This window comes from Thunnus thynnus, chromosome 5, assembly GCF_963924715.1.
Source record: "Thunnus thynnus chromosome 5, fThuThy2.1, whole genome shotgun sequence".
NCBI classification, from domain to species: Eukaryota; Metazoa; Chordata; class Actinopteri; order Scombriformes; family Scombridae; genus Thunnus; species Thunnus thynnus.
Genome location: NC_089521.1, coordinates 846,680 through 860,404, shown reverse-complemented (window position 1 = coordinate 860,404; position 13,725 = coordinate 846,680). Strand labels below are relative to the sequence as shown.

General features: G+C 38.9%; 1 protein-coding gene across 2 annotated transcripts in view; it reads right to left on the bottom strand.

Annotated features, from left to right (window-relative positions):
- LOC137182437 (anoctamin-1-like) overlaps nucleotides 1-13,725 on the bottom strand; it is a 162,503-nt gene that overhangs the window by 77,959 nt on the left and 70,819 nt on the right. For both annotated transcript variants that reach the window (XM_067588643.1, XM_067588644.1), the window contains exons 11-12: nucleotides 9,556-9,716; nucleotides 2,564-2,646 (exon numbers count right to left, since the gene is read on the bottom strand). In XM_067588643.1, the coding sequence (XP_067444744.1) occupies nucleotides 2,564-2,646; nucleotides 9,556-9,716 (244 nt within the window). The remainder of the gene's footprint in view (nucleotides 1-2,563; nucleotides 2,647-9,555; nucleotides 9,717-13,725) is intronic.

The following is a 13,725-nucleotide window of genomic DNA, read 5'->3' as shown; positions in this document are numbered from 1 at the left end:
CTTTTCTCCTTATGAAAGTAACATGGCGATTATTCGACCAATGAGACTTTGGTTGGACGAGAGCATATCGACTAACTAATCGGCCAGTCGACCAGGAGACTACAGCCCTAGAAATATGAAATGATTATTCATTGATCTTATAATGTCTAGTTTTTTTGTTGTTTTTTTTAATTAAGAGAGATGACTAGATTATGTGCACTAAACACTTCAGTTCTAACTATTGTTCTAACTACATGACAGAAATGACTGATGCGTATAAAAGCGGTAACTTTAGTTAAGAATGGCACTCCACACCGGATGCCCCATGCTGTAGTGTCCCCCCACCCTTGGACCCTCAAAGAGGATGAGCTCTAGGCCAGAGCCTTATTAAGAGTTCTGTCTAAATTAACTTTATGCCCAAGTTATTATAGTTTTGTATTTTTCATTATGTTTTATTATTTTTTTCAGTTAATTAAAATTTTTTTTCACACCTAGTTTTAGTTTTTAGACTAGTTTAACCTAACTATAATAACCTTGCTTTATGCTCTGGGTGATTAGGTCCTGACAAAAGTAGATGTCCTTGAACATGCTACAACCTGCCTTGTCTGTGTATATATATCATATTACAACCTGCGTTGTGTGTGTATGTGTATTATTTCCAGTACTTCTGGGTTCTTTCCAGAGTACCCATATAATAACCATATATGGGGTTCCAGGATATAAGATGATTCATATCACCAACTGTCATAGGGCATAGCCCAGCTCATGTTGCATGGTATAAAGAGAGAAAAAAAGAGAACTCAAGTTCTCTCTGCTCAGGGAAGGACACTTAGTTTTAGATCATTTTTGCATGATATACTAAAACCCTGTATTGGTTTTGGATTTTGAATAGCACTTATATTGTAATACTCGAATAAAGAGAATACTCATTTCCATAAAGGCGTATTTTTCTTCACTGATTGCTGCTAAAGCTTACTAGGTAAGTGTTTTTTCCCCATCTCTTTTATGTTGAATGGCTCTAGAAGCAACTTCCCCCCTTTGAGGGAGTACTATATATAGGCTAAAGTACCAAATAGGTACATCTCATACTGATACTTCACACTTAAAGACACTCTACTCCACTTAGGACGTACTAAGCTCTGGGGACGTATGTAACTCGGGGGATGTAAATTTTGTACATTCAGGAGGGAATGGTAAATAGGTATGGGAAGATTAAGACTAAAAATACAGGTCTTGGTTTTCCTCCTATCACCTATATACCTAGTGGAGAAGTGACACTAGATATTCCTTGTATAACAAATATCTGACCGGGATTTTGATTCTGATTTAAACCTCTGCAAATGAAAGCATTTCAATACATGCTTTAATGTGGACTGAATGGAAATTTGTGTGAGGAAACTAAACGTGGTGTCTGGCAGCTGCTTCAGGCTCTGCAGGAGGAGTTTCCCTTATCTCAGGGTTAACAAACTCAGAGTTTTCACTACTAACCAACCTGTCTGACTATCAGATAGGTTGGAGACAAACCCCTACTGTACTTACAGTATTCTCTCATTTCAATCTGCCATTCTGTGTGAATGAGCATGAAATGATGATTTGACTGTGACTCATAAATACTACCTGTTAAACAGCAGTAGGGGAAAAAATGTAGTCATTATCCAAAAGTATATATAAAGTAAACACTAATTTCCAATCTGAGATGATTCTGCCATACTGGAAATCAGTCCAGCGATACTATGCGAAAGCTTTGCTGCCCTCTAGTGTCCCCCCTTTTCACACACACTTTGCAGCATTCATGCCGCAAGGTAGAAAGTGCTGCGTGGGACCAAGGTGGCATAATGAAATGAGAGACTACTGTACTGTAGTTGTACATGCACAGTTTTCCTGTGCAATGAGGGACTGTTAATGACATTTCAGTTTGTCCAAATTTAGTTGTTTAGTGAATCTGGGTAAACTGTTTGTCTTCAAACTGACTACTTGTGTTTCTCTCAGACTGTAGTGATGTCAGCATGTTCCCAGATCTCAGAAAGTCACACTTTGAGTATGATGCTGTTCATATACTGTATAAAAATGTGTGAAAAAGTGGTTATGGTCACATGTGCTTACTTTAAGTATAAACGGTAGACAACATTAAAGGAGAAGTTGTCAGATTTGCACCAAATCTACTGGTCTATTTAATTATTTATCTTACAAGGAATATTTCCATCAAGAGTGATGTTCTGAATCCTAATTCCAGATTGTACAATTTCCAGATGACACCTGATTCCAAATCACATAGTTAAAAATTCCCTCCATTGCCTTTGACCAAAATGCTTAAAATTGAAACTCTAAAAATATAATCACCCTGTAAAACTAAAAATGATAGAAGCATAATTATGATAATTATATGTTTTATAAGGGGGGCAATTCAGAACTTCTACAAACACAGGAATCTTAAAGGTTATGTATGAACCAGCTTTTGTTCACTTCCTCCTTTTCTGTATCACAATTCACAACCTATACATTCATTGTCTTAATGTTGAAATTGTGAACTCATCATCCTTACTAGACAGATCTAAATAAGTTAACATGTAATTTGGGCACTCACCTCCTCATCTTCAAACCCAGTCAGGTCCCATTCATAGTTCAGTCTCATCTGTCTCCTCTTCCAATGCTCCATGAACATGGCGGCTTTGGATCACAGAGAATACAATAAGACAAATACACAGAATACACTGAAATATCTTTCAGTACATGGTTCAATTACAATCTATACTTGAATCATTGTCGGTTTCTGGGATGTAGGCGCAGCTCCGCTGCTGACCCTGCTGCACACCTACTGTTTGTTTGTCCTCATATCAATTTTGTTTTTTGTTTTATGTTGAGTAACACACATTTACTAGGAATGACCCTGTAACACAGAATCATGATGACCTCAACATGACTATGGGTTATCATCTTAGGGTTTCTGCTGCCTGGGAACTAATGTTGGACAAGTCAGCATGGCATTTTAGTCTATACACATACACACCTGTTGTCCCCTCTCCCCCATACATCAGTGATGTTTCAGTGATACACCAGTCTACTGGTGGACTGCAGTGAATTAAAACAGCCAAAGAAAATAAAGAAACAGGGCTCAAGAGGAGGCATGAGAGAAAGTCATGAAGAAATACATGGCTGCAGATTCCCTTTACCTCATCTTGTCATGTAGGGGACTTAGTAGGCAACAAACTGGGTTAAATCATGGTAACATTTGTGTATATACTTTGATATTACCTTGTATTTTATCATTGTTTTTCATTATTGTCTTTTATTCGTGACTTCAATACTGACGTCATTTATCTTTACATGTACATGTAATTTGCAGCACTTTAGTCAACTCAGTTTGTTTTCAAATGTGCTTTTTAATTGCCTTGACTTGACTTCTCCCTCTCTCCCTATTTTCTCCTCCTGAAGATAAATATAGGGATAGATGCTCTTTATTTAAGAGCATAGTCTTTCAATTTGAGAGCACAAGTTATTTATTTCACATTCAGATGGTTTAAAACTTTCCCTCAAGACCTGTGAGTTCCACTTTAAGTTCTTCTCTTGCTTTCAAGTTGATTTTGTAGACTCCTGGATTGTCTCTGCTCCTGCTCAAACCTGTATGCCTGCACTCAGATATATTGCTTGTGCACAGATTTCCTGTGCTGTTGCTTAAGTCCCTCTCCCTCTACTCAGGCTATTCCTGTGTGCTCATGAAATGTTTGCTCTCAACTACTGCTCTCGCTTTCAGAGTTTGTGTGCCACAATCCTGTCAAAATTCCCCAACCAATAGAATGCCAGGTATGGGTAGAGCATCCCTTATGGTGGTCACTCTCCCTTTAACCAGGTTCATCCACTCAAATCCCCCTGGGCTTTACTATATGTAATTCCCTTTCTTGTACAACTTTTTGAATAAAAGAACAGTTGATATATACACTAGTTGCCCATATTTCTTTTAAATAATAGCTACATATAATTGTAGCCTTATTGCACAGTGGCCATCTGTTTGTGTGCTAGAGGAGAAAACATCACCTTTGTGACATCATAGATATCTGGATGCTTGGGAGCAGGAGCGTTTTGTCATGAATGTTATTCCAATCTCAGTTTAAAGTATGATTACTGTACAATGTGTGTAGTGATTTGTCTGTAACTCCAGGTTCTCTTCGTCCTGAACTCAGGCTCACAATGCCAGGCTGACGCTCCTCACTAAAGAACTTCCACTGCCTAAGGTGAGAGACCAAAACAACACGGCAGGATGCAATGGAGCCGAAAAAGTCACTGCATTGTTTCCCACTGCTATAACAACAAGCATAAACAGACACACATACGGTTCACAACTTTTCATTTGATAAGTCACAACATGGCAGCTCTTCAGCATAACAGTGCAACGTGACAACTTGTAATGTTTTAGCTTCGCTAGAAATTGCTTGCACATGCTAACGTTAGCATATAGATGGAGCAGTATTGCCACAGTGTCTCCCCCAAGACAACTTCAACCGTAAGCAAACACAAATGTCATATATAAAATATTCTGTTTGTGGATAACATTATTACAGTGGATGTACGTAATCTCATCTGTGTTTTATTGCTGGGATTTGCTAGCATTAGCATCTAGCCTGTTTCTGTAAACAAATGTAGCTATGTGACGTAACATTAAGAATCAGTTATTATCATCAGGCTTTACAGATCTTGGTTAGTGACAGCAAATTACTATACTTGTTAAATTACTATATAATGCAACTGTCAGTAATGTGAATGTGAATGTCGGATGAATGAAAACAAACTGTATTACACAGTTGACCTTTCTGTTGCTTTATCATTGGTTGAGCTCTTTTACAGTGCTGCTTGAAAGTTTGTGAACCCTTGAGAATTTGCTCTATTTTTGCATAAATACGGCCTAAAACATGATCAGATCTCCATGCAAGTCCTAAAACTAGATTACGCGAGATCAACTAAACAAATGAGACAAAAACATTACACTTGTTTGTTTATTTATTGAGGAAAATGATCCACTGTTACATATTTATGTGTGGTATGCATGGGAAATTAGAGTCGGGTATTTCAATCAATGGGATGAAAAACAAGTGTAAGTCTGGGAGGCCCTGCCTTATCTAAAGAAGAGAAATCTGGGTCTTCACTATCAAAGTTTGAGCTTCACAACACAGGTTTGTGGAAGTGTGTCATGGCTCAAACAAAGGAGATTTCTGAGCACCTTAGAAGAAGAGTTGTTGATGCTCACCAGGCTGGAAGGGGCTACAAAACCATTTCTACAGAGTTTGGACTCCACCAGTCGACTGTCATCAAACACCATTGTTACCCTCCCCAGGAGTAGTCATACAACAAAGAACACATCAAGAGCAAGGTGTGTAATAGTCTGGGAGGCCACAAGGGACCCCAGGGTAATATCTAGGAAACTAAAGTCCTCTCTTGAAGTGGCTACAGTCGATGTTCATGAGTCCACCATCTTGAGAACATTGAACATCAATGGTGTGCATGGCAGAGTTGCAAGGAAAAAATCCACTTCTCTCCAAAAAGAACATTGCTGCTGTCTATGGTTCGCTCAAGACCACATGGATAAGCCTGATGGCAATTGGAACAATGTTCTGTGGATGGATGAGTCCAAAATCAAACTTTTTGGCTTGAATGAGAAGCATTATGAGCAATGAGCAAACATTGCATTCCAGCGTTAGAACCTTGACCCATCTGTGAAACATGTTGGTGGCAGTATCATAGTTTGAGCGTGCTTTGCTGCCTCTGAACCAGGACAGCTTGCAATCATTGAAGAAGTTATGAGTTCTGAGTACATTCTATAGGAAAATGTCAAGTTATCCATCTGTGAACTGAAACTCGACAAAGTGGGTCATGCAGTAAGACAACGACCCTAATCATACAAGTTGTTCTATCAAAGAATGGTTAGAACAGAAGAAAGGTAATGTTTTGGAAGGGCCGAGTCAAAGTCCTGATCTTAATCCAATAGAAATGCTGTGGAAGGACCTGAAGCATGTAGTTCATGCAAAGAAGCCCACCAACATCCCTGAGTTGAGACTGTTCTGTAGGAGGAATGGGCTAAAATTCCTCCGAACCAATGCGCAGGGCTGATGAGCAGTTGCCAGAAACATTTGGCTGAAGTTATTGCTGCAAAAGGGGGTCACACCAGTTACTGAAAGAAAGGGTTCACATACTTTTGCCTCTTACAAATATGTGAGATTGGATCATTTTCCTCAATAAATTAATGAATACATTTAATCTTTCTGTGTCCTTTGTTTATTGGGTTCCCTTCATCAAGTTTTAGGGCTTATGTAAAAAACTGATCACATTTTAGGTCATATTTATGCAGAAATACAGAAAATTCTAAAGGGTTCACAAACTTTCAAGCAGCACTGTATATACACATACATACACAACCGGGTGACAAATTAAAGGAAAAACAAACAAAGAGCCCTATCTTACACCCAGCACAAAGTGGCGCTAAGCGTGACACAAGTGTCGTTTAAGGCTGATGCAGTTGTCATTTTCCCATCCAGCACCCACGTTTAAATAGCGAATGCATTACTGTCTTGAAAGCATTTGCACGATTTACCAACAAAAACCTGATCTGAAGTCAATGGCGCAGTGTTTCACTGTTATTTTAAGGGCGCATTATCAAGATAGTAATATGTGCCTACATAGGGGGGTGCACAATACGCATACACTCTGCTTGTTACAGACACACAGACGTGCAACAGCCCACAAACATGCAAAAGATTACAAACAAAAGGACTACAATGTGAAAGATTATTATTGTGTACATCAACACATTTTAAAAAATACATGTCATAAGTGAGGGTTAGTCCTAACATTTATCAGAGTTAGCTAATCGCAGTAATGACAGATGAAATTGTCTAAGTATTTGACCTAATGGCAATACACGTAGGTATTAAAACAGACCCATCAAGCTGAGGGTGTCTGTCAAGACTCAGCATATGGATATCAACAACGGATCAGACATAGACAAACTTTCTTGCTGCATTAATACATAATGACATGAGGAACACATGGGGAAATAAATGAGGTGAAAACAATGATTAAACTAAAGAAAGAACGAACTCTGGACAGCTTCTAGTTGCTGCCAGCAGCAGAATCAGCACCCTGGAGAGCTGATCAATTCCTGACAACTGTGTAGGATAATTTTTGACATGATTAAAATTAATACCACCACATGCCCCTAGAACAGCTTCAGTGCTTCTTTGCATTCATTCTACAAGTCTCTGGAACTCTACTGGAAGGATGAACACCATTCTTCCAAAAGATATTCCCTCATTTGGTGTTTTGATGATGATGGTGGAGAGCACTGTCGAACACATTGGTCCAAAATCTTCCATAGGTGTTCAACTGGGTTGAGATCTGGTCAGCAAAGTGCCCCCACAGCATAACAGGGCCACCGGATCCCCTCACTGTAGGGGTCAAGCATTCAGACCTGTACCAGTTTTTTTTTTAAATGTGTCACTTGTCTGTATATGTGGGTGCCTGTGTGTTACAGTATATGTACAGTATATATCTGTATAAAGTATATTTACTGTATACTATAAAATGCAAATGAAATACTGCAATATGAACCATTACAGTAAGTATACAGTGTTACAGTACAGTGCACATTGTTGGATTACACACCTGTTTTGTCTACAAAATGTCTGAATGATTGAGGGCACCGTTGTTCTCCCAACATTTGGCTGCATCCTTCGATCAGCCCCAGCCAGTGTAAGACCATGATTGAGAACATGGTCCACAATTGTGGCCCTTATTTTATCCTAAGGAGGACAAGCTAAGGACTAAGGACATGCCTATGTATGCCTAGGTTGATAATTGGTTGATCTACCACTTCACACATTACCCTTCATTAGTGAAAGTCAAGATTCACCTGAGAGCAATTCATCAATTCACATATTTACAAAAAAAGTCTAATAGAAATGTATAGAGGATATACTTGACAGATTATGACAACTGGTTCAACCATTTTGCATGTAATGACTTAGGCAATGAACTAATGCCTAGATGTTTTGAGGGATAAGACTATTCAACAGAGAACCAGTAAAATACATTTGGATCAACATGACATAAGCAATTGATAATGTTGGAAACAGCAGAGAATTGTACCTAATCATTTGCATGACAGTGCCACAGCATTTGCAATTTCTTCAAAATAATGAGAAATTGCTTTTATGATGTGCACAGGTGACTAGATGATGTGGTGGTTGAACAAGTAGTGTTGAGAATTTCAATTCTGATCTGAGAAATGTACCGGATGAGAAACGTAAGCAAATGAGAAAAACTGTAAATAGTCATTTAAGTTCCATTTTTACTGAAATAAGTTCACATTCACCTACAAAATAGATGCCGAATTAAACAGTGGCCCCTAAAATTATTCTTTTTTTAAAATATCATACATGTTGCTTGTTGTACATATACAAACAAGGCCTATTTTAAATTGTGTATTTTTATAAGGGAGTTTGGCATGAGCGTTGATAGTAACTTACCGTATGCAGTTGCATCCTGCTTTGCTGGTCCCGTCATTGTCCGAAATGTGTGTGTAAGTTTGCAATGATTCGCATAACTAACTCTAGCTTGCCGTTTTTGTAATGACCCTTGCACACTAGTACAACTTGATGAGGAAAAACTTTTGTAAATACACCTCAGTAAAGTATTCGTATTTTACTGTACTTGCCGGCTGTGTGCATGATCACAACATTAGTAGCTGATTGGACAGGATGCGTGCAATGCATCCTAGTACATGTAGGCACTACTGGCATGGTTGGGAAGCAGGAAAACTAAAAAAACTCAGCTTTCTTGGTCAATATGTCACACACTGAGGAATTTATTGCTTAAACTGACTACATTTACCATCAACAAGTTTCTATGGTTCTAAATTATAAATATTATATGAATGAAAGTGTGCAATATGTGACATGATCATCTAGAGAGAATATTTGTCACTCTGTTTGAGTTGTTGACTACAAGTCCACTCAATCCACTCACGATTACACAGTGGAGTTACAGAGTGGACTTTCTTCCCTCACAAATGATCTTTGGTACAGACACCTGCTGCAGAGAGCATTTCAACCAAACAACAGCCAAGTTTCTTTTAGTAATTTCATCAAGTTAATCATGGAAATAATGGTAAAATTAATGCTAAGTGGTCTTGAATAGAGATGTCCCAATCTCGGGACATCTTTTAAGACAGCCATAATCATTAAAGCATAAGCATTATAAAGTCAGCCAGACACAACTTTGAACTTTGGCTAGCTAGTTACAGCTCAAGAACTTTTAGCCAACATTATTGATACACCGGCTACAAATGAGTAAGTACCAATTGTTTAAAAAATTTGAATGGTAAATCTACCACAGTAATCTTTGCAAACTGCATACATGTTCTAAAATGGAAAGCTTGACAGTTGTAGTCACAGTAACAAAGTTTTAATGATGGGTCAATTAAACAGCATCACAAACTACAGCCATATTGACCACAAAGTTTAGCGGAATAGCCCTCATAAATAGGATATTAATTGCATTCATGTATTTTATTGCATTCATAGTACTCACCCCACAGAGCCATGAATATAGAGAAGAAAACAGTGGCAGGATTGTCAAACAGGTGACTAGCCCTGGCGGTTCCACAGGCAGTACTAAGCTTCCAGTAACTGCATACTCTGTCACACAGAGGACACATGGTGATGTTGTTCTTTGGGTGGCAGATCTCCATGCTGAAAAACAAGGCACACACACATACACACAAAAGCACAGTGAGCTAGTGAGATTAGCAAACATTTTGTTTGCATTGCAAAAAAGCATTTAAATAGGGATGCACAATATTGGATTTTTTGCAGATATCCGATATCGCTGATGCCGATACCGATATATGCACATATTTTTTTCCAGCTGGTTGAGGAGACTATTATGCATGCAAGCATAGATTGTACTAAGTATGATCAAGAAAGACAATATATGAAGTAATAATTTAGGAAGACTGGAGTTCAGGAGCTCAGTCTTAAAACTTTAATGAACCTGCCAAGTGGGTGGAGCAGTAGAGTTTTTTAGACAGAATTAATGTGTAGGATTTAATCTCTGGTCCACACTCCGGAGGAGAAGGTAGCGGTACTGCACCTAATACGCTGGTTGCCAACTGTCGTTATAAACCAAAAAGATTTATTCCCCCCCCCCCCCCCCCCCCCCCCCCCCCCCCCCCAAACAGAGTGGTACATCCTGTCAGCTGAAGTGTTTCCTATCTGTGCAGCCGAACATAGAAGCTCCTCCACGGACTGTTTCACCCTGATTGTCCCGGTGCTTCCTCCGCAAGCTCCACTTCATTCAAGCTGCCCATCAGACCAGCTGTTTCTTCCCACTTGAACCTGAATAACAAACCGGGGCTCAATACTCCGGTTGGATCCACATAGAGAGCCAGGGCTAACGTTAGCTGAGAGCAGTGGGTCTGATGGGTAGCTTAAGTGAAGTGGAGCCTGCGGAGAAAGCACCTGGACTGTCAGGGTGAAACAGTCCATGGAGGGAAGCACAGTCAGGCGGTGGAGGAGAAGGCAACAATTCGGCCTCTCATAATCGGCAGAAATGGCCGATGCCGATATTTCATTTGAGAGATTTTATCGGCCGATACTGATGACGTGCTGATAATATCATGCATCCCTACATTTAAATATTATGCTTTTTGTGATTTTCAGTTGTTTACATACTGTTATATCTATCTATGTTAAACATGCACAGAGTTCCAAAACTAGAGGTGAACTTATATAGAAGTCAAAAGCCAGGGCTTCAACCTGCTCTGAACACTTCATTTGCAATGTTTTTTTTCTACGTTGCAAATGTTATGACATAATACTTTTATTAATATAAAACATAACTTCATCTGGGCACCACCTTCTTTTTGGTTAGAATTTGTTAGCGCCATGAGGAAGCACTAACCCTTCTTCAATTTCATCAATGAATCAGTCTCATAATCATAAGTTCTCATCCCAACAGTGACCTCTGGTTTACTGCAGCTCAAAGAAACAACGCTTTTAGGATAAATGAAAACATGTATTAATAGCTAAACGTCTTGAGGATACATGATAAAGCATAAGATCATAATAAAAAAAAAAAAATAAGGCCTATAAATGAAAATAAAATAATAAATTATTCAGGAATTGTGGCTCTAAGTGTGGGTCTCTGTATTGTAATGGGGAATGCTAAAGGAAAGCTAATTCCACTTTTAGTTGAAACAGGGTTCCAGCAAAATGCAGCTGAGTTCGAGAACAGCAGACTTCCAGAGAACAAAAGGGACTGCAGCGAACTGATTAATTCACAACCTTTAATTATTGCACAATAAAAAGCTGTGAATTAATCAGTGTGCTCCCTTTTGTCTCTTTAATTCAACTTCTCTAAAGAAATTACTTTTTTAATTTTAATGTTATCGACATCAACCCTTGATCACAAAACCATGTTATACCTTACTGTTTCATCATTGTCGAGGCATCATCTTGGCAAGTCTAGTGTTGTTTTGGTGTAGAGTCACCAGCAGTGTTTGGCAGTTAAAGAGCCTGGATCAGGCTGTGGAGTGTGGGTATGTCTTTGTGGGTGCAGAGGTGTTGAACACTGGTGGAAAGAAGTCAAGCCGTTTCAGGCTGCTCTGAAAGAGTTTTTAGGCTTAACTCCCATTTGCCGTACTGGTCTTAGCAAGCAGACAGACATCCAGTTAAAGCGTTGTTTTCTTGTTTAGGCATTTAAGCTGAGGATTCAGGCTTTGGTTGGCTTGTAGTAACCTGAATTTAATGCCGAATAAAATTAAATACTGTATGTGGAAACATGAAAGGGCCCTATCTTACACTCGGCACAAAGCAATGCCAAGCATGACTCAGGTGTCTTTGCCAATTTAAGACAGATGCAGGTATCATTTTCCCGTCCAGCGCCCAGTGCATTTGTTTAAATAGCAAATGCACTTGTGCCCATCTGAGTGCCCATGGGTGTGTTGGTCTATGTGTCTGGCTATCTTGAGGCAGCAGAAAGCGATTGTGTGATTGACTGATAAAAACCTGGTCTGAAGTCAATGCCACAGTGTTTCACTGTTATTTTAAAGGTGCATTATCAAGATATTAATATGCGCCTACATAGGCGGGTGCACAACGCATGTACACTGTGCTGGTTACACACATACAGATGCACAGCAGTGCACAAACACGGAAAAGAGCTAGTTAAATTAGAGAAATGTTTGTCAGAAGTCCATCACTGGTGCAATAGTTTCCTGCATTTGAATGCACAGAGGTCAAAAGATCAAAATGCCGCTTGTTGGTCCAGCTAGATTCATATCGCTTTTTACAGACTTATACATTAATCTTGATGGCTGCACAATTTCTCAGACCCATACAATTAAGAATCTGGGAACAGTATTTGATCCATCCCTTACATTTGAGCCACTTATCAAGTATATAACAGACTGCCTTCTTCCACCTTCATAAAATAGCCCAGATAAATATTTTTTTTATCAAATTCAGATGATGAAATCTAAAATCTAAAATAGACTACTGTAATGCACTTTTTTTTAAGAGCTGATTTCAAAATCCCCCTTCTTACCTAAGGCTTTAAATGGATTGGCTCTTTCATATATCTCCAGCCTTATTGCTCTGTATAGTCCATCACGTCCTTTATGTTCTCTCGGTTCCAGTTCCTTGATTCAATAAGAACACCTTTGGTGGTCAAACCTTTGCCCACCGAGCTCTATTTCTCTGGAATAATCTACCACTGCACATTTGGGAGGCAAGCTCTGTTGATACTTTCAAATCAACATCCAGGCTGAAAACACATCTTTTTTCTGTTCAGTGTGACCTCTCCTAATTTCACCGGCTGGGAACCCTAATCACTAACTGTTTTCCTCCTTAACATGTAGCTACCCCAAACCTGTCGGGGTTATATGATCTCTGTTTTAAAATCACTAACCTAAACCTTGTGTTGTAATATCAACATTACTATCTGTATATGTGTGTGAGTACGTGTGTATTCTTTCACATGTAATATCATGTACTCATCGACCCTTTGTGTTACATTATATTTTGTTTCACTAGTAAGTGTTTCACTAGTGCTTTATATTATGTCATATGTGGATATTATTGTGGTTTGACCTTCCCTCTATGTCCACTACTTTTGCTTGAAGGATTTGTGGTTATGGACATCTCCAGCAACACTTTTGAATCCCTGCCTAATGTCCTTTTTTAAGTCACTTTTGAAGTCATTTATTTCTTGCTTCAGTTAAGTTTTGAATGGGTGGCCCCTACTTAGGCTTTGAGTAGCTTTGACGGTGGTAAAGTCCCCCACTTTGCTAGCAGGGTCTGTCCTCTCCATATTGGTTTTGGTTGTTGTTCCTTGTTTTCTTTTTTTGTCACATCATAATTGAAGAGTACCAGTGTTGTAATTGTGCATCTTTAGGAGTTACTCAGGCCTAAAAATGTTTTGTTAGCCCAGTTTAACCGTCAGTTTATGAAGGTTCTTCCATGAAAGATATAAATTAATGACGAATGAAAACAATTCCAAAGCGCCTTCCAGCATCTTCACTGCAGAAACAGACTGTAGTCTGAATCATCTATCAAGCTGCCAAAAGTTATAGTTGTCACAGATAATGAGCTCAAAAAGACTAAAAAAAAAAAAGGCTAAAAAATACTTAGTGCCAGAGAAGGTCACTTTGACCACTTCCAAGAGCCTGAGTGTGTAAGTATAATTGCTACACAATCATCA